Source organism: Pleurodeles waltl, chromosome 7, assembly GCF_031143425.1.
Source record: "Pleurodeles waltl isolate 20211129_DDA chromosome 7, aPleWal1.hap1.20221129, whole genome shotgun sequence".
NCBI classification, from domain to species: Eukaryota; Metazoa; Chordata; class Amphibia; order Caudata; family Salamandridae; genus Pleurodeles; species Pleurodeles waltl.
In genome coordinates, this window is record NC_090446.1 from 409,144,745 (window position 1) to 409,166,284 (window position 21,540).

The window sequence follows — 21,540 nt, forward strand, 5'->3', positions numbered from 1 at the left end:
AGAGAGCAGCTGGGTCACAACTCAACACACTAACCAGTCCCTGATGTCTGAATATTCTGCATCAACTTTGGGGGTCTTCACAGAAATAGGCTTGTTAACAAGGCTGGCCTCTTAGAAATAGCCATGACTCTGGTCGTACAGCTACTCCTGCCCAGCACTTGGAGGGAAATGAGTTATTAAGATTATAGGGCAACACTGGCCCTCTACCCTGTAGGGCAGAGGTCTTCAAACTGGGGGGCGGGCCCCCCTAGGGGGGCCTCAAGTGATCCCAGGGGGGGGCCCAGACTCTGGCCAAAATAAATATTATACAGATAACAGGCCTTTGTTTTAAGCAGAAGCATATTATTGCAGTTTTAAAAAGGTAACAATACCTAACTGCAATGTTTAAATAGGTTTAGACATATTTAAACATTGCTATGTTTATAAAATAATTGTATAAAATTCTGAGGGGGGGCCCAATGATTTTTATTTTTCAACTGGGGGGACGCGGCATTAAAAAGTTTGGAGACCTCTGCTGTAGGGTCATAATCCACAAGTACGTGTGTGACAGATAGTCATGTGTGGCAGCGTTAGGTGATTTTTTTATGAAGCACACCAGAGCTGAATACTGAAGCTGTTGCTAAACCATCATATTGTTTCTGGCACACTTTAGGTAGTTTCAGTGACTTCTCAGCGCTGGTGCTGTGAGGAGCAGAACTGAGAGAGAATATATACTTGTAAATGTTCAAAAGTTTGTTAATGACCAGTATATTATAAATAACAAAGAACCACACATCTAATCGGGTGCTGTGAGAAAGAAATCAGCACACCATAGCATGAAAGTTCAAATCAGTTACACGATGCTTTGTTTCACTTGCTCTGGGCCCCTGAATATTGCATATATCGAGGACTAAAGAAAAATAGGCGATGGGGAAGTCGTTTGCCAAAAGAACATTGCTGAAATAAAAATCTACTTTTAAGGGGCATTAACAATATAAAGAGAACGCTTGTAAGCCATTCAATTGTTAAACTTTTAACGATAATAGCAAAACTCTAGATTACCTTTCAGAATAACCAAGATTTCCACCACTCTCTAGTATACCAGCGCAGAACAGGTAGTCACTTGATGTAAATATTTCTTTGGGCACATTGAACGCAATGCTGAAAAAACGCACTGTACCCGAAAACACGTAATGGCATTACTTTTAGGGGGAGGCCGTCAAGGGATGGAGATGCAGTAAGGTGACGTTTTTACAGGGGGGCTATTTTAAAAGTTACTGTATACGCTTGTGGATGCGTGTGTATCAGGAAGAATGCTGGTGAGTGCGCATAAGAATGCAGTGAAATTGTCATATTCTTACGACGTCCACCAAGAGATGCCGCAGTGACATATGTGTAACTTACTGCTTGAAGCTGGAGACCTAGATCATTCTTCTCTTGGATTAGACTGACTTGTTTCTCCTCTAGTTCTTTCCTTTTTGCCTCCGATTTCTCTAGGGCCTCTTTTAACTTCAGGAACTCTTCTTTCATGTTAGCCATTTCTTTCTCCGTCTGAGCTGACTTCAGGAGAGGCTTGATCTTGAAGAAAAGTTTCATCCATGACCAGTTCTTCACGGCATTGAATGCTCGGATGTTCCACTGGATCACCAGCAAGGCATCTCTGTGTTGTAGAAGGATGCAGTCAGAAAAGAGAGAAATACAAACAACTCCACTGTGTGCTCCACCCAATGTCATCAGACATGATTCTTAAAGGAGAAGCTCCTCAACGAATCATTAATCACCCCAACCCTCGAGTCCTTCCTTGCTCATCCATTGTTTCTGACCACCATAACGATCATAATCCATCAACATTTAGCATTCCGAATCACAAATCAGAGTGTGGCCCTTTTCACGCCGCTGCTATTTGATATTCGTAAGGGTTACTTTGCAAGTCGGAACAACTTTTCTGACTCGTAGATTACCTTTAGTAAATATCAAAACACTATTTTGTGTTGGTAAAGCATGTGATGTTGCAAATCGCAGGCTTTGGGACTGCAAAACAGTTTTCCCATTGGGTCATAAAACTCAACACACTCAGTTATTAAAGGACTTTTGAAAACTTTTCAAGCTTCTAAAATGTCAGAAAGATTGCACAAGTTAAAACGTGAGAAAAAGTACTGCAAACGTTTTGCAGAACAAATCAAGGAAAAATCAAATTTTTAGGAGACGAATTCTTTCCCCAAAATAGTTTTCTGAGAACATTCTTCTGTAAAAACTTCTGCATGACGTTTCAGTAGCAAAATTTGTCAAGTTTACAAAACTTTGCAATCTTTGTTTGTAAACACCATAAAACTCTAAACCTTAGAATTTGTTAGAAGCTAACACAATGTATATCGAAAAAAGAGCCCTGAAGCCAAAAACTCCAACAGTGTCTCAGCCACTTTGGAACTAAAAGCCTGATGTCTCAATGATTTCCCCAATTCTGTGCCTATAGGGAAATGCATTAACACCTAATGGCCTGTATTCCAGACGCTAAACCCCCATGGAATTCAGACCCTTCTCAGTCCTGCGGATGATCTGAACCATTTTTAAATTCTTGTTTGTTTTTAAACAGATTTTCAAATCTGATGAACATGTCATATGTGAACAGCAATTTCAAAAAGAGAAGCAGGATTTTCTTCTAGTAAACAAGTCTGCTTTTAGTGTGCTGGCCTTAACTTTGTTTGCATTGCTTCCCGGGTGCCGTAGTTTAGTTTTGTGTGCAGCAGTTGGATAACCTTGATGGGCACATTTCAGTTTGTGCTTTGAAAAAATAAGTACAATTCATTCATAAATAAAATTGGGGGGGTTCTTTCTGCTAGCTACAAATACTACAAGCAGGAACAGCAAATAACAGGCTGATGTAGACTATTTCAAGCGTTAGTTCCCAACACATTGAACTAAGGATAAAAACACTGAATGGTCAGGTACTGGTTGCTGTTGGTCTTGATAGTGCTTTGATGCAAAATTAGAAAGTGTGATGCCTGAAGATGCTGGGAAAAAATGTAGGCCATCCATGCTGACTAGTATGTCCCACTGCTGTGTTCATACCTTCTGGCGATGATCTTCTGGTACTCAATGCGCATGAGCCGCCCTCTGCTCCGTGCCTGCATCAGGGTCAAAATTTTGGCCAGGCGTTCATCACGCATCTCCTCTAGCAGGCCAAGAAGGCCAGCCTTGAAGAACACCTGAAACAAAAGAGAATCATCAGGAGGCCAAGTTCATCCCAGACCGAAAAGGCACATGTGACTGGCTGACTGCACTCTCTAGCCAGCTAGCATGAAGCTGTCCTACCCCAACCAGTGATACTTACTCTCTACAACCTCTCCGATCTTTTCCCTACCTGCCCTCTCCCTATGCTCTATTCAAAACCTGTTACTTGTACAGTGTATTTTGGAAGTGAATTTATAAATTACAGACATCCAAGCTCTGTTTGGGGCAGGTCTAGGAATTAAAGGCAGCCCTCGTAAAAATGTTCAAAGACGTCTCACTCTCTTCCTCCACCCCCTTTTCTTTTTCCATCTACCTGCACTCTGCCTCTCCATTTCTCCTTCCCTCCCCGTGCCAGCTGCAATTAATTTCCATGAGCTGGAGAAAGTGGCCGAGGTGCCAGCAGCAGCCCTGGGTCTTCAAAAACCGCCTTCCTCTTGTTCACGTCCAAATGCCAAAGAGATAAATGACCGCAATGACCCTGGCTCTGTTCTTGCTCATAACAAGCACTGGCAAGCCTGTGATTTTTTAATGATTATTTTTTATTTCTTTTTTATTAAAACATGTGGAATAGGCATTAAAGGGTAATAGAAACAAAAAATAAAAGCGCTGTCATCTAAAGATGGTATTCATATCTTTAACAAAAAAGTAACTAAAAAATGGTATTGCAAAAATAAACAAAAACAAAATGACAGCAAAAATGAAAGCTGAAAATGGCCTATGAGCACTGGCACTTGTGCACAACTTTCTAGGTTGAGATATACATATGAAAAAGCAAAATGAAATCACTCATAGTGAAGCGATCCAGTGGCTAAAGTGGGCTGATCCACTGCCGCATGCTGTAGGTTGTGGTGTTGTGGTGTTTGACTTCCTCCTTTTTTTCTGGATTTGTGCTGTGTTGGCCTTTACCACTGCTAACCAGTGCTAAAGTGTGCGTGCTCACTCCCATAAACATGGTTTGATTGGCATATAACTGATTGACATAAGCGATTTCCTTCAAAGTCCCTTGTAGAGTAGTATACTGTATACAGAGCGTCTGTAAATTAAATACTTCTAGTGGGCCTGCAGCATCTACTGTTCCACCCACTTAAATAGCACTTCAAAACATGTCCCATGCCTGCCATTGCAGCCTGAATGCAGTGCCCCACTGTCCTTTCGACTTGGCATTTAAAATGCCTTGCCAAGCCTTAAACTCCCCTTTTATTATATATAAATCACCCCTAACATAGGCCATAGTTAGCCCAAAGGGCAGGGTGCTGTATAAGTCAAATGTAAAGTGTTAACTTTTATGTTTTTCATTTCCTGGTAGTGAGAAGCTCCCAAATTCATTTTTCACTACTGCAAGGCCTACCCCTCCCATAGGATAACATGGGGGATTCATTATTACATTTAATAAGGGGTAATTCCTAAATGAGAGGGGGTAGATATTTCATTTAGTACATATGAACTTGTAATGATAAACCCTATTAACGGCAAAGTCAAATTTTTCATTACAATTTTTAAAATGCCACTTTCAGAAAGCTGCCTTTTTCCTGCCCTTAGCTCATTGTGTTTGCGGCCTGTATTTGGTCACATGATTGGGTGTAGCTGAGAGTTAGGACATTGTGAATCCCCCCAGAGAGTCACACAGTAGTGGGATTAGCAGAACCTGAATGGTCCATCAACTAGCAAGATGGGGGGGGCAGATCCAAGCACAGCCCCAACTGTATCTGAATAGGCTGTGTCCTGTCTCCTCACAATAGGCTTTACAACTCTCTATTGTCAGTGCAGCCAGCTTGGAGCCAGGGCATGAAAGGCAGGAAACTCACAGAACTTCAAAGAACCATTCTGGAAACCTCTCCCACATTCTAGGAGAAGGGCACCAGGGTATAAAAATATGGCTCCCAGACCTACTCTTCACTTCACCACTGGTTCTGCGGAAGGGCTCTCAGAGGATTGCCTGCTGCTGTGACCTGCTGTGCACTGTGCCAGACTGCTGCTGTACCTAGAAGGACTGTGTTCCTTCTTGGAGCCTGCCTTGATCCTTCAGAGGGCAGCCCTGCTGTTGAGCCCTGCATCTTCAACCTGTATCCGGGACTTCCAGATGTGACTCCAAGGGGTAGTTTTCTGGCCGCCTGTTCAGAGCCACAGAGACATAATAGGCTCACACCATTTTGAACCCACACCTGGATCCAGCCTGAATTAGTCCTGAACTCACAGGAGGACTCCATTCACTCCTGGACTCTTGGTTGTGGTGCTAAAGGTGCCCAGATGGCCATTTTCCAAAACTGAGGACTTAGACAAAATTTGGCCAAAACATGCTCTGAGAACCAGGAGAAAACTGGGACTAACTTGCTCATCTATCTGCCTGAGGTGCATCAGTCAGATTGATTTTGTGGCTTTTCCCCCTATGTTCTTCTCTGCAGAAGCAAATAAGTTTCAGCTGTCCTTCACCAAAGGGGTATCTGACCTCATGGAACTGTCTTTGGCAACAGCCATCTGCCTGGTCCTGCTGCAGATGTTTGACTTCCATCTTGACAACTAAATCCAGGTAACAATCTACGCCAAGGCTTCCCTCCATAGCTATCCAACGATGACTCTTCCTCCTCAGACACTTTGTCTGCCTTTCCCCACTGAACTTCTATCTTCTCAGATACTTTTTCTTCAAAAATGTTTACCTCCGAAGGTAAGCGGTGACAGGGCCCAATCCACTTTGTGTATCCAAACCGTGCTCCTTCGCAGTCGGCCTTAACTTTTGACTTTGTCCTGGTCTAACACAGCTAGATGTCCACTGCTGGTTCTGTTTCCTTTTAGGCACTACTTTGAACCTTAAACTTTAAAAATTCATAACTCTGGTTCTACTGAAAGGGTTTTTGTTGGTTTGGTGTCAAATCATTCATTAACAATTACTCTATTTTTCTAAATTGGTTTGGGAATTTTATGGTGTTGTGTTTCCACTTTAATACTGTATGTGTGCTGCATAGCAAACTTTACCCCTTGCCTCTAAGTTAAGCCTGGCTCCTTTTTGTGGCAAGCTACCTATGGTTAAGCACATATTAATTTAGTGACTTTTTGTGGTTCACCCTGCATGGGTGTGTGGCTGTTGCTTGGCCAGGGTTCACATCCCAGTCAACCAACAACTCGATTTCACAAAATGTGTAACATAAAGTTAGTTGGAAACTGGGAATATAGCTTTCATTCTTGTTTTAGCCTACACCAGAGAGTTCAGAGGATATGAATGGACTAGAGTAAACCAATAATACTATAAAACTGAAAATGAAAGCACACCTCACGTGTTGGACCTTACTAGACAGTAGTGCAAATTTGTAGGTGTAGAGACACAAAGGGGCATATTTATAATGCCCTCGCGCCACCTTGCGCCACACTAACGTCATTATTTTTTACGTTGATGTGGCCCAGCGGGGCCGAAATCCCAGCGCCCTATTTCACGTGTGGCACAATGCGTGCATTGTGCCACTCTGTAACCCTTTGCGCTACATTATGCCTGCGCCAGGCATAATGTATGCAAAGGGGACATTCCCCCGTTAGGGGAGCCGGAAAATGGTACAATTAAATCTATGTTTATGGTTCACTATCTGGTTCACTCGGTGCAGTGCGGCTTTCCCCTAAATCTGCCCCAAAGTTTTTCTTAGGAGCCCATCACCAGTGCTGTCATTTTCCAGTGGATACTGCATACGAAGGATACCTAGTCCTGATTTCAACTTATGCCTCTTTTTTCGACCATCATATACTTCTGGTCTTGTGATCACACTTTTACAAATTCTTTTTTATCCCTTTACCACTGTTTTTCTATCTTTCTCCCTTTTCTACATTACTGTCTCTCTTGCTTTAAGTCAGAGTCTGATGGTGAAAAAAGTCCCAGTCTTTCATGTTATAATGGAAGTGACACCACATAAGACCCCTGGCATAAACTAAGCACTGTTAGGCAGAGGAAGAGTAGACAATATAATAAATTATCTTCAAAAACGTTTCCAAGCTACCTACTGACCAGAAACTTTTAGTATAATTTAATTGTCGCCCTACTGATGATCTGATCTGTGTCCAAGAATTTCACAAACGGTTCTGTATCTTTCCATTTTGGGGAAAAAAACAAAGTGCTTTTTAGGGTCGAGCCTGCGTTGCATGCGCTTGCGCATGCGTTTCGCAGGGAGACTCTTTTGTATTTAGAAAAGGGCTCGGAGCACTGTCAACTTCACGTCAATGTTTTTTATTGGTTGGTGGGCTTCCCTAATAAAATCTGCTTGCTTTCATTAGTCGAAGGCACGCATACGTCATGCCTTTTCCGGTGGCTAGCCCTCCTCCAGCGCAGCGACCAAGTACAGAAAACATGCGAGGCTCGCTGTTTTCCATCGGGCTCGTGGACTTTTTTTTCTCTAATTTACGAGCGCGTTCTCGCTTGGCAGAAGTCGAGCGCTTTACATACTTGATTTCACTTTTTCGGGTTATGTACATAAATGCACTTTTGCCCGACAGGTGAAAAGTCGGTTAAGAGTTTACAACTCGATCAGCTCTAACATGAGCAAACGCGAGACGCGATGCATTGTAAATGCTTGTTTAAATCTGTGACTTGATAAATGACTGTTCCTTTACTTGTTTGCTTTATTTTAGTGGACCGTGTGTATGAGTCAACATGCAGATTTCTCAGCGCTGCAAAACACCTAAACTTAAATGCTTCGGGTTTACTCTTGTAATGGCACAACTATAAATATCCTGACATAATGCGTTATGTGAGCGAGGTGCACCAGTGCCGTCTTATAAATCATCTTGAACAAGACATGCTTCATTATGTAGATGCGCTGTAGCGCTTAGAGAGGGTAATGTTACCCTGGAGTGAGGAGCAGCCTTGAAGCTGGCTTAGCTATTGTTCAGAGATAACTTCCGGAGCCGAGTCTCGGACTGTCCAAGGAATGGGCGGCTACTTTGTAACGCCAACATACAATCACAGAAGTGGAATATGTGTGATAAACGATACGCACGATAAACTGTCCCTTTCACAGGAGGAGAAAAGCCATAGACATTAAAAACACACCTTAAAGGAGGAAGAACTCCAGGAAAAAGTTAGGAAAAGACAAGGATTTCCAGAAGTCACCCACCAGCACGAAGAAACATGAACCGGCAAGTGGCCGGATCAAACAACTGCTGAAGGAACACTGCTACTTTATTCTTCAACCAAACTGGAGCCCTTATTTAGGAAACAAAATTATGAAAACACCACGTGGCAATGATCCCCATGAAGGAAAGGCAATCAAATAGAAAAATAAAGGAAAAAACAGCCATTTGCAAAAAGGAAAGGGGAAGAAGAAAGTTACAGAGCCAGACTACCTGCAAGCCCCTTTAAATCCCACCTGAAAACCTTCAGGCAAGCGATTGCTGTTTTGGAATTAAGCTCTCTAAGAGAAAGCCAGCAGCAGAAGGAGTTGGGAAATTCTGGGAAAACGTGCTCCATGTGAGCATTTCCCTTTGCCTGCAGCTGTAGTCTTCAAAAAGCGGCTCGAGGCTCCTGGGAACTACAGTACAGTGGTTCCTGAACGCTGCTAAAATGCCACATTTGCAACAGCTATACAGGAGGGAATTGCATCTTCACATGCCCGATGTGCAAAAGGACAAATGAGATATCCAATAATTGTACCAAGCAGCCAGGTAGAAAGGACATGTTTTGTATGGGTTCCAGTGGAAGCCATTAGCGTGAATAACAGGATCAAAATCCAGTCATTCATTATTTGAATTGAACGTAAACATACTGGGAAAGTAGTTGCCAATTGTTGTGAGGTAACTGGTGAAAGCACCCTTTTTTTAGGGTCGAGCCTGCGAGTGCATGGGTTAGCGCATGCGTCTTGCATGCAAGACACTGTTGTGTTCAATAAAGGGCTTGTAGCCAGCCTGTCACTCACCATTTGTTGGTTTGCAAGGCACTCTTCTTCACAGCCTCATAATATGTCAATGCACATCTGGCATCACTTCTGTTTCTGTGTGTGGAGCAGGGATCAAGCACTAATTGATTACAACTTAATAGTTGCCCGTCCACTGCTCCTGAGGTGATCGAGGTACTATTTTGTTCTAACTTCCAGTGTCCCGCAAGCAGAAGGTTTGTGACTGGCAAAAACGTGCCCAGCAGGACAAACAAAGTTGCACAGTTTTATTTTTTAAAGCTAACTTTAATTCATTTTGTTAAGTTGTCTTTTCTCAGTTTCCAATCGTGTCTTTTTTTGTTTTTGCTCGTGGGCGCTGTTGTGAAAAGATGACAGTTAACTTCTTTGGAATATGTGAGACCTATTGCATTGCAAATGCTTGTCCTGTTTCTGTCACCTTGTTTAGTACTCCAGAGTTCCAAGAGAATTAAGAGGCAGCTGGCAGGCTTATTCTCCTTCTACTGCCTCTCTTGCATCTGCGTTGACCTGAGCGAGCCAACAGAAAGCAGGCAGTGCTTGCCCTGCACCATCCCTCAATGTTTACTTATTAGCACAGGTCTCTGCAGATCCATGCACAAAGGGACAAAAGTTCAACGCTGGCCAGTGGCTCTCACAAAGCTGCTGTCAGTGCACTGCTGGCTCTCTGCTCTCAATGTGAGAGTTGGAAGTGTATCTTTGGGCAGAGGGCTTGCACAAGGAGTTGTGAGGCTGGGTAGCAGGAAGCTAGGTATATCTGGGCTGGAAGACCGAGGGTAAGTGTAGAGGGTGTTCAGGGTGGGAGGTAGGAAACCAGGGCTGGGGTGGGATGCAGGATACCAGGTGTTTTTGTATTTGAGAGGAGGGGCAAATGTAGAGGGTGGTGGGAGTGGGAGTGGGAGTGGGTGGTAAGAAGACAGGTATTTTCTTTTTACTTTGGTAGTAGATGTTTTCGGGGGGCTTACAAAACATAAAATCATAGATTGGTAAGAAGTAAATAGTGTGTATGTTTTTCAATTTAGCGTTCTGAGTGACATCACAGATAGTTTGGCCTTAACTCCCCTTGTCTATTTGATGTCAACCAGAACTCCTTAAAGAAAACACTTAGTTATTCAATGTTACAAATCAATATTTCGGTATTTCTCCTGTGATATCACCGCCCACGTGAGCTAGAGTATATTGAACTAGGTACAGTGTTAGATTTGGACTTGAATAAGCAAAGGAAGCAGAAGAGGCTCAAATAAAGTACAAAAAAATATGGATAATATGTCAGTGATGTTAAAAGCTGAATTTGGTTGCTGGAGCAGTTATGGTCAGAGCAGGAAACACAGATAGGTATTTTTTTTAAGTTAAGCAAAGGTGTAATTAAGTTGTTGAATTTCAATGTTTCAAGTAAAATAGGAGGTATACAAGGAAGGCATGACTGGGGCAAGGGGTGGTCAGGATAATTATAGGAACCCAAAGCACAAGAGGCTAGTTTCTGTACAGCAGGACTATTGAGATTAGAAGGGAGTACGCAAGAAGAGGTCTAATAAATCTATCTCCAGCTTGAGAAAGGCTGTAAACCTCTGAAGAATGAGGAAAAGATGTGAGGTTGCGAGAATGTTAATTGTGTAAGAAGGTAGGCATAGCTTAAAAGAGCCATTTAAAGTTTAGGGTTGACAACAGGATGAGAATTTGTGTAAAATGTTCTATCCTGCCTCGAATGAGTGTCATTTTTAGGCATCACCTACAGGCAACGTTCAGTAGTCTTGTCAAAAACTGATTGTATGGAATACTAATACTTAGAGTGGACTTTGGGTTAACCCATTGCTTACCATTTGTTGATGTTCCTATAAGTCTCATGTGCTTGCTTCTTATTTGATAGTTTTCCTCCCTCTTATTGTCATTGTTCCTCCGCACAAGCATAGTTGGTTTACCTTTGTTTTGATTAGGTGACTTGTATCTGTCTAGGAATCCACATCTGGAAACTACTTTTTTCCTTTTCTTTCTGCACTCAATGGGAGTGCGTGTGTTTTCTTGCTCTCGCCCTGTGTACTGCTTCCCCATCACATACTCTCCCCACGCTCTGTGTCGATACCCCAAGCTCGTCTGTTGCTTCGTCTGCCCTTCACTGTTCAACTGAGCTGTTTGCTGCTTTTTGTACACTACCCCACTCCCACTCAGTTTCCTCATTTCTCCTTTGCGCCTCCCTGTTCCCATTTCTCCTGCCATTACTTTCACCGCTGACCCGCTGCCCGTTCCACAAACGCCACACTGCCCCTCCCCATTCTGTTCTTTTTTTTCTTTTGGGGGCCAGCAGAGGCAATTTGACAGTGAGCTGCTCCTTTATGAACAAGGTGCTTTTGCAAACTTTTTGTTTTAATTCCGAATAGGTATTGATCTAGGTTGGAGAATTGCAGACTTTGGAGGTAGAGTCTTTGGAAAATGTCATTGTAAATTTACAAACAAAATATATTAATTCCATCTCCTTCTGGATTGTTGTTTTTTCAGAGTGAGAGGGAAAACACTCTTCGACTTGAATTAAAGAAGGATGGGACTTAAGCTAGAGTTAAAGCACGAGCCATTTTTTCAGCAATGCACACTTTAGATATTGCAATTGCAATCTCGAAGTATGTCACTGATTCAGAAAATATCATTTTGAATGTGATATATCGCAAGGTACTTTATGTAGAATTTAGGAAATACAAAGGTAAATCTTAAACACTGTCATTGCAATGGCGAGTATCTAATGCTGATCTTAAAGTATTTTTCAGGGTGGTAATATACCAATGTAATTAATAAAGCCTCTGGCAACTGTATGAATTTCTGGTATTATCTGTGGAGCTGGGTGCACTGTGATATTAAATGTAGGTCCTATTTATGAAGTTTGTATGTATTGTTCTTCTCATGATGGACAACTGTTTTACATTTGATAATGTAATCTGAATAACAGATTTTTGTAGTAGAAACGCAATATTTACTGAAACTGTTATGCTAATATAATTAATGTGTTACTGGAAGAATTTGGGTATGTATTGTTCCATGTTTATTATAAATATTGCTATATTCCAAGAGTCCACATCTATAAGATGTATTTGTGGAAATAAATTAATATTGCACACTTTTTATATTTTGAATTTACAGTTCCAAGATCGGGATCTGCCATCTTGATACGTTGAAATAAATAGTGCAAAATGCCTACCACAGCATTATGACACATATGTACACTTGCATGGTTAAGCATGTGCACCTAAATGCCATTCTACTAGGACTGCTGTAGCATTATCAAGCATATGTGCACATGCGTGAGTATGCGTGTGCACATATACATCATTGAACTGTCTCTGTTTTGGTTCTGCACCTACAATAACCTTTTTATTTTTCAGTTTGCCAATGCTGAACCAGCTAGTGGCTTTACCAATGCTTGTTATAGCCAGCCTCCTTGTGTATCTTTCGTGTATTCCCAAACATAAATACACATGAACAGTTTTTGAGCGACCCAAGTAAACCTAGTAAATTCTCTTTGATAAAGACTAATTATAAGAACATCTTATTTCTATAATATATGATCAAATTAGAAACTGATATAAGTGTCTGAGTTAAACCCTGCGTTGGGCCCAGGTAAGTCTCGGAGGTGATCTGGCCTTATAATGCTGTCCAGACTGAATCTAATATGCCTTTCAAAAGGTGCATAGAGACAAAGGTACTTTTAAAAAGCTGAAGAGGAAAGAATGGGTGAGTCAAATATGTCTTCATAAGGCAGTTACATTTGGGATACGGTCACGTGCACCTCTGTAATAACTCGAGAACTTGCATGAACCTCTCAAAAGTGATTTTAAAAGGCTGGTTCGGAAGGGGTGTAGCAATTCAAATGCGCTTTAAAGGGCTTTAATGGAGCCAATCAAATTTGCCCCTGGAAAGTATAAGGTTGGGATGAAATAAGTCAGAAGTATGACAGTAGGCCTGGAGCGAGGAAATGACATACTACTAAGTGATAGTCTAAGGCAAGGAAACTCAGCCCATGGTCCTCCTTACCGTCGCGTGCAGCCTCCTAGTGAACGGCAGCACTAAGTTGCTGTTTATGTGACTGGGTACTAACATTGGGAAAGACGCAAAGAAGGTATCCTGCATCACTTATCGTTAGGAACACCTTCATTGTTTTACGACTGTGCAAGAAACATGTAAAAACATGATACAATCTCTTCAAAACTAAAAAAGTGTATATTTCATTAAAATTAAAAAAACAGAAGCTTTTCACCTTAGTACATCACAATATATCACTTAATTGATAGATAAGTATTAAAAGTGACAGTTTTCAAACATGAACTTAGAAACTTTCAAGCCCTCCCCACCCAAACAACAATGCCATTAGTGAACCAAGAGGACAGTCAGTTGTAATACGCACTCTGGGTGGCCTAGGTGGTTGTGATACATGAAACACCTATATAGTGTATTAATCAAATGGAAGAGGGGGACTTGTACCCCACATGTTCTGAGCTCATGCATTTCAGTGTGCTCTCATATGTGATAATGGAGGAGAAGGAGGGAAAGTAAAATAAAACAATTGCCGAGCATCACACAATTTGGTCAACTGGAAAAGCTGGGATTGATACCAAGTTTTCTGATTTTACCCTATACAAATCAGCCACTAGATGCGCATTGCTTTCCTTCTCTCGTTTTAAATCAAAAGTTAATGCTTTGCCTTTAATTCTTGGTGCATGCGGTTAGAGCATGGGTGGCAGACAGATGCCATAGGAGGGCTTCGCTCGTTTTGGGCTCAATGATCCAAGAGAACCACAAGCTGGGCCAGAGCTTTCAGTCTGTCACCCACATTTATCACATACTGGCAAAAGAGGGACAGAAGCATAGGAAGGATATGATTTAACTAACATCTAACAAATGCGTATGGCAGAAGCACCAGGGTGTTCTCTTCCCCCATGGGTAAAAACAAAGAACTGTTGGGTAACAGTCCTGTTTTTATCACATACTCACTGTCAGTTTGTGTTTGATTTGAGTTTTTCCTATCTCTTGTAAAAAGGTACCCCCGAGTAATGTTCAAAAAGTGATTACCACGAGAGCACAATTTGTCACATGGGGAGGCCAATATCAGTACAAGTCATGGTTTCTGGTTCCATAGTTTCCACCTGCTCATCACACACCAACTGGTGTGTGAGTGTTTCTGTTGGTGAGACTCAGGGACTACTCCTACCAAAAAATGATGCTGTGCTGTAGTACCTGCTCATACTTTCAAGTTCACAATCAGCATATTAGGCAAAGTTGTACAGCCAGGATTAAACATCAAGTCTACAAGTACCATGGCTAAATCTTTCCGACTGTCCCATATCTAGCAGGAGAGTTGGTGGTTTGTGTTTTCTCACTTCAGTGAACTGCACACTTTTTTTGGGGGGAGGGTCTTTGTCAAGGATGTTTTATAGCACTTGTTACCTTAACAGAGCCTGTTTCTAAGCACTCCTAATGTTTATAGATAAAAGACTAAAAATTGAGATTAAAGGGGGTGTAGCCAAGATGGCAATAGTGGGACGCTCCTTGAGTGAGCTCTGTGCCAGCCTGCTATGTAATCCTAAAACATCCATGCCCAACCCACGGTTGATGTCTAGATATTCATCCCTGATGCCCAGTGCCCCCGGTGAGTGATGAGTGGTCAAGAATTTGATGGAGTTTGCCACTCCGAGCGACCACCAGTGTACAGTGGGACTCATCTTGCACAGGCCGCGGGCCTGCCCTCGGTTGTGGAGAGTGCTCAGCCAACTGTTGCTGGCTTTCCCCCATCAGCCTGAAGGTCGCCCTACTGTCCAGAAAAAAACTCACCTGGAAAGGGAGGTAACAGTTCCTGAGGCATGGCTAGTGATGATTGTGAGCTAGTCCCCCAGTCAAGGACAGATGGATCGCTATATGAAGGCAGTGACCGCCCGACTGAACCCAAATACCCTGCAATGCCTGACAATGCTGTCCTCCTCCTGGCAATACATTCTTTCAGAGAAGCCCTGGATGGAAGAGTAGGGGAGGTACAGTCAACTTCTCCCTTCTGCAGCAAGATCTCTGCAAAGTGGTGAAAAGGGTCACATGCGTCAAAACCCAAATATCGGAACTGGAAGATATGATCTGTGACCTCCATCATTAAAAGATAGAGAGTAGGACCGCCACCAAGGATGTGCTGACTGGAGGATGCGGTGAACCGGGCCAGGTGGAACAAACCTGAGATTTTTAGGGTTCCCGGAAGGGGATGAGGGCATGAACGTGCTTCACTTTCTAGATTCTTGGCTATGTCCCATCATGCCACCTGATAAGTTGCCATCCTGCTTTGTGATTGAGTGCACCCACTGACCCCTGGCAGGTAAACCTCCACCGGGACAAATCAACACCCCCCCCCAACCCAATACCAGCGATTATTTGCTTCCTAAAATTCAGGACGAGATACAATCCTTGCGGATGTTCTTAAATTAGGGGAAGTCTGGCACAAGAACTCCAAGATTCTTATCTTCCCTGACTATACCTGGGAGGTCCAGAAACAATAGCACACCTTTGATTTCCGCTCCTCTTTCCAGCCAAATTTAAGGTTCTGTTTCAGGGGAAGGCATTCTTTTTTAAGACCCTAGAGGATGCCTGGGCTTGGTTGGAGGAGCGTCAAAGGCTGTTGAGTAGTGGAAGACTCGAAACAGGCCTGCGTAACACAGGGGGAGATGGCATCCATCTGAAAGACTGTCTGAGGCCCAGAAGAAGCCAGTGACAGAGATGGGGAGTAGGAAGTATGCCATGGTGGCCTACAAGGCCAGTGGAGGAGTGCGAGCACTTTTTGGTGGCTGGATTCCGGCCACCAGGAAGAAAAGTTGGGCTAACAGATGCACAGTAGACATGACACATGGCTACACTTATGAAGACCAGGAGACTGGCTCGGAGGGGCTTCATCCTTTGGCAGCAGCCATTGCTCACTTAGAGAAAGAATCAGATAAACACCCTTTGACCACAGTGGCCTCTGAGACTGGCGCTGACAATGTGACCGTGGGTTAGGCGCTGTGATCCAGGGCCAGAGAACACAGGACTGAGTTCTCTATGCCGATCTGTGCAAAGGCTTATTGAGTCTGATCAAGGCTTTTTTTTGTTATTGGGACAAGGGTTTCCGCTACCAGGGGGTTTGAATCTGGTTGTGCTTTAGTAATTTGAGGGTTCAGGTAGGGGTGGTGGGCTACAGACCTCTCGGCCCCGGTCAAGAAGTTCATGGGTTCCACACATGCAGGGGTCTTTTGGGGGGGGCAAGATTGACACACATTTGGGGGATTTTAATTTGCACTGGGAACAGACATGTAGGCCAGTTTGGAGTCCTCCTGTGAGTCTCAAGATATTTATCCCCCCATCCCCAGGTGTCCGAGGCAGACTCTTTGGGGGTCATTCACCATTCTCCTGCTTCCTCCTATGCTTCAGTTATTTTGTTGACGGAGGCCCACATTCTCCCCCCACACCTAGGATGATCACTACCAGGGGCGGAGATGATACTTCCTCTGTAATAGCTAAGACTCTTATGGTCCTCTCTTGGAATGTAAGTGGGTTGGGCGACAAGGTCAAGAGGGGGTGAATCAATACAATAAGATATTAAATCCAGATATGGTGCTCTTACGGGAAATACACCTTAGAAGGACACAATGTAAATTCCTGGGAAGAGGAGCCTATGTTACACTAGAACATGCATGCTTTACCTCAAGATCTTGAGTGGTGGCGATCCTGATTCAGAGGAGCCCCCCGTTCCAGATAGTGTGGCAATGGATAGACTCATATGGCAGATATGTAGGAGTGCAGGGGTTCTGGGGATGATCGGAAGTCATGCTTGTTAGTACATATGCCTCAACTAAACTCCAGGACCCCATATCAGAGAAGCTTGCAGAGATTTTGTTAGAGGCTGACTCTCCACTTCGCATTGTGGGGGGAGATTTCAATGATATTTTGGCAGCGGTCCTGGATAAGACAGGGATCTCTGGGACACCTAGACTACGCACCCCGCTTTTCCATTTCACCAGGTCCCTTGGCCTATCTGACCTCTGGCGACGAGTCCACCCTAATGATAGAAAATACTCCTAACTTTTCTGGATCCTGCAAGATATTTTCCCAGTTTGACTGCATATTTGCCCCGGCTGGGAAGGTGGGGCCATAAATCAGGCAGATTATCTGGCACAGGGTTTGTCTGATCACTCTACCCTGGTGGTTCGACTGGGGGCCAGAGTGGGGGATTGAGAGGCTGGAAACGTAATGCCTAGGAACCGCAGATTCAAGAGGTGACCATTGGGATCCAGGTTGACTCTGAACACTGCTTTAAAGAAAATGCATGCTTAGTCACATCTAAAGTGGTGCCTCGGGAGGCATACAAAACAGAACTCAGGGATAGTGCCCAGAACTTGATTGGTAGGAAAAGGAAGAAATAGACTGGAACCCCTGGAGGGTCTTGTGAGTTGTCTCCTAGAACTCGAGAGCACTTTGGGTCAGGAGCCTGATCCCCTGGCCTTTAGGCAGTTGAAGCTGGGAAGAAGGAAAGGCAAGGCTAGATGGCTGCAGGAAATAAAGGGCCCTAGGATAGTTCGAGTAGACAAGGATATCGCATGGGCTTTTTGCTCGATGTTATGAATAACTCTGGAAGGCTCAACCGCTTCAGGAGTCCTCCCTCATTGATAGATATCTTAGAGATGTGACCACCCCTGCCTTAGATGGCAAGGTCTGTGAGGAACTGGAAGCTGAAATTACCCTGGCAGAGGTCCAAGCTGCTACAGCAAAGCTGAACTCCAACAAAGTCCTGTGTCTCAACGGGATTCCTGGGGAACAACATAAACGCAATAGCAGGATGCTGGCACCCCATCTATTGAATATGTTCATGGAGGCAGGACAATGGGGGGCTCTCCCCCCTGATCTGAGAAGGGCCTTTCATAGTTGTCATTCACAAGGAAGACAGACTGAACGAGCAGTATGCCTCGTACAGACCGATCTCACTACTGAACATTAAGATGAAGGTTTTAGCCACAATACTTACCACACGACTCCAATTAATTATTACTCCCCTGATCGTTAGGAACCAGTCTGGCTTTTTGCCGGGGCGGCCGACGAGATATAATTTATGGCATACACACAATTGGTTGAATAATATACAGAAATGTCTGGACTCACATGTAGCTCTGGTGCGTGACACTGTACCTTTCTAGAACGTACACTGGTAAAAGTTAGATTTGGTTCCCAATATAGAGAGTGGGTACACCGATTATAACAGGCCCTGGTAGCAGCAGTTAGAGTCAATGGTGCTTTCTCCTCTAAGTTCCCAATTAGGAGGGAGTCTAGGCAGGGCTGTCCCCTTTACCCTTACTGTAAAGTCACTGGCATGTATGTTTCGTACCCACCCCAAGATGCAAAGCTTCAGGATTGGGGGAAGGGACATGTTGGAAGAGAGGATTTCCCTGTACGCTGCTGACATACTCCAGTATGTAACAGAACCATTATCTTGCCTCCTGTGAATCTTTCAACTGTTTGAGGAATATGGGAGTGACTCTGGTTATCTAATTAAATGGGATAAATCCAACCTCTACACTCCACAGGAAGAGATGACTTTACACTCCCTGCCTCAACGTCTTCAGGGTACGCAGGAGGGTTTTAAATACCTAGGTATATTTATGACACCTAGGATGGACATCTGCTATGCCCACTACCTGGGGAGAGTGGTGAGGGCATGCCAGGCCAAAAGGGAAAGATGGAGGGGACTTCCCTTTACATTGATGGGGCGGGCAGCCATGTTTAATATGATTTCCCTCCTCAAGTTGTTGTACGTTCTGCAAAATACATAGTATCAGATCTCCCTAGAGGTCTGTGCCACTATAATGAGGGACATGCCTCTCTTCTTGTGGGGTGAAGATACCCTAGAAGTGCCCTAAAAACTTTGCATCACAGCCAATATAATGGAGGGGTGTCCCTGTCTGACATGGAAGCTTTTTATTGGTTGGCCACTTCATCAATGTTAATGATTTGATATGTGCCCTATTGGACCACTCCACGTTCTGACTGGCGAGGTCACAGTGGGAGGGGAAATCATGTCTACCCTACCTTTATGGAGGAGTGGAGAGGCTGTGTCTTCTCCCTGATAGGCTGGGGTAAGGTACAACTCCCTCATGGGGGGTGGGGGAAATGGCTGCTGAAGATGGGGAAACTATATGGCTTTGAGGACCCCATTGGGATTTCTAAAGTGGGGGGCTTGTTGGAGGATGGAGATATCATTCCCTTTGCCTCTCTTTAACACGAGTGTTTTGCCCTGAGTGCAATACGCACAACTATGACATGCACGGAGGGTCTCAGGGTAGGGGGTCCTGGAATATGTCCCGCTGGAGGGGAGGAACTGGGGAGAGGGGCGGTATCAGTGACATATAAGACCATAAATAATAACCTGCCTGACACATTTACCAGATTGCGTGCCCGATGGATGGAAGACCTAGGGGAGCTAGAGGATGTCAATTGGGAAGCAGCACTGATGCACCCATGAGAAGAGGCAATTAGTTTGCGAGTTCGATTGATCCAATTTAAGATCCTACATAGAGTATACAGGGAGTGCAGAATTATTAGGCAAGTTGTATTTTTGAGGATTCATTTTATTATTGAACAACAACCATGTTCTCAATGAACCCAAAAAACTCATAAATATCAAAGCTGAATATTTTTGGAAGTAGTTTTTAGTTTGTTTTTAGTTTTAGCTATGTTAGGGGGATATCTGTGTGTGCAGGTGACTATTACTGTGCATAATTATTAGGCAACTTAACAAAACACAAATATATACCCATTTCAATTATTTATTATTACCAGTGAAACCAATATAACATCTCAACATTCACAAATATACATTTCTGACATTCAAAAACAAAACAAAAAGAAATCAGTGACTAATATAGCCACCTTTCTTTGCAAGGACACTCAAAAGCCTGCCATCCATGGATTCTGTCAGTGTTTTGATCTGTTCACCATCAACATTGCGTGCAGCAGCAACCACAGCCTCCCAGACACTGTTCAGAGAGGTGTACTGTTTTCCCTCCTTGTAAATCTCACATTTGATGATGGACCACAGGTTCTCAATGGGGTTCAGATCAGGTGAACAAGGAGGCCATGTCATTAGATTTCCTTCTTTTATACCCTTTCTTGCCAGCCACGCTGTGGAGTACTTGGACGCGTGTGATGGAGCATTGTCCAGCATGAAAATCATGTTTTTCTTGAAGGATGCAGACTTCTTCCTGTACCACTGCTTGAAGAAGGTGTCTTCCAGGAACTGGCAGTAGGACTGGGAGTTGAGCTTGACTCCATCCTCAACCCGAAAAGGCCCCACAAGCTCATCTTTGATGATACCAGCCCAAACCAGTACTCCACCTCCACCTTGCTGGCGTCTGAGTCGGACTGGAGCTCTCTGCCCTTTACCAATCCAGCCACGGGCCCATCCATCTGGCCCATCAAGACTCACTCTCATTTCAACAGTCCATAAAACCTTAGAAAAATCAGTCTTGAGATATTTCTTGGCCCAGTCTTGACGTTTCAGCTTGTGTGTCTTGTTCAGTGGTGGTCGTCTTTCAGCCTTTCTTACCTTGGCCATGTCTCTGAGTATTGCACACCTTGTGCTTTTGGGCACTCCAGTGATGTTGCAGCTCTGAAATATGGCCAAACTGGTGGCAAGTGGCATCGTGGCAGCTGCACGCTTGACTTTTCTTAGTTCATGGGCAGTTATTTTGCGCCTTGGTTTTTCCACACGCTTCTTGCCACCCTGTTGACTATTTTGAATGAAACGCTTGATTGTTCGATGATCACGCTTCAGAAGCTTTGCAATTTTAAGAGTGCTGCATCCCTCTGCAAGATATCTCTCTATTTTTGACTTTTCGGAGCCTGTCAAGTCCTTCTTTTGACCCATTTTGCCAAAGGAAAGGAAGTTGCCTAATAATTATGCACACCTGATATAGGGTGTTGATGTCATTAGACCACACCCCTTCTCATTACAGAGATGCACATCACCTAATATGCTTAATTGGTAGTAGGCTTTCGAGCCTATACAGCTTGGAGTAAGACAACATGCATGAAGAGGATGATGTGGTCAAAATACTCATTTGCCTAATAATTCTGCACTCCCTGTATAATGACAGATTAAGGTTACATGTTATGGGGAAAGCACAACATCTGCAGTGTTTGAGATGCCAGGTGGAGGTTGGCTCTTTTATTTATACGATCTGGGGTGCCCACTGATGCAGGACTATTTGGCAGAGATTATGGAGGAATTTAGAGAGGTGCTGTCCCAATGGACCCCAAATTAATCCTCCTGGGAATCCCTAATGATATGGATTTACCTTGTGTTAAGCTACTGTTTTGTGGTCTTGGCCTGGTAGTGGCCAAAAGGGATTTTGCTTGTCCTTGGGGAGTGTGGGAGTGTCCAACACTGGGAGAATGGAGAGGAGGA

General features: G+C 43.7%; 1 protein-coding gene across 1 annotated transcript in view; it reads right to left on the reverse strand.

Moving 5' to 3' along the window:
* Positions 1-21,540, reverse strand: part of MYH7B (myosin heavy chain 7B) — a 156,298-nt gene that overhangs the window by 70,399 nt on the left and 64,359 nt on the right. The window contains exons 22-23 of the mRNA XM_069243897.1: positions 3,049-3,185; positions 1,384-1,639 (exon numbers count right to left, since the gene is read on the reverse strand). Coding sequence (XP_069099998.1) covers positions 1,384-1,639; positions 3,049-3,185 — 393 coding nt within the window. The remainder of the gene's footprint in view (positions 1-1,383; positions 1,640-3,048; positions 3,186-21,540) is intronic.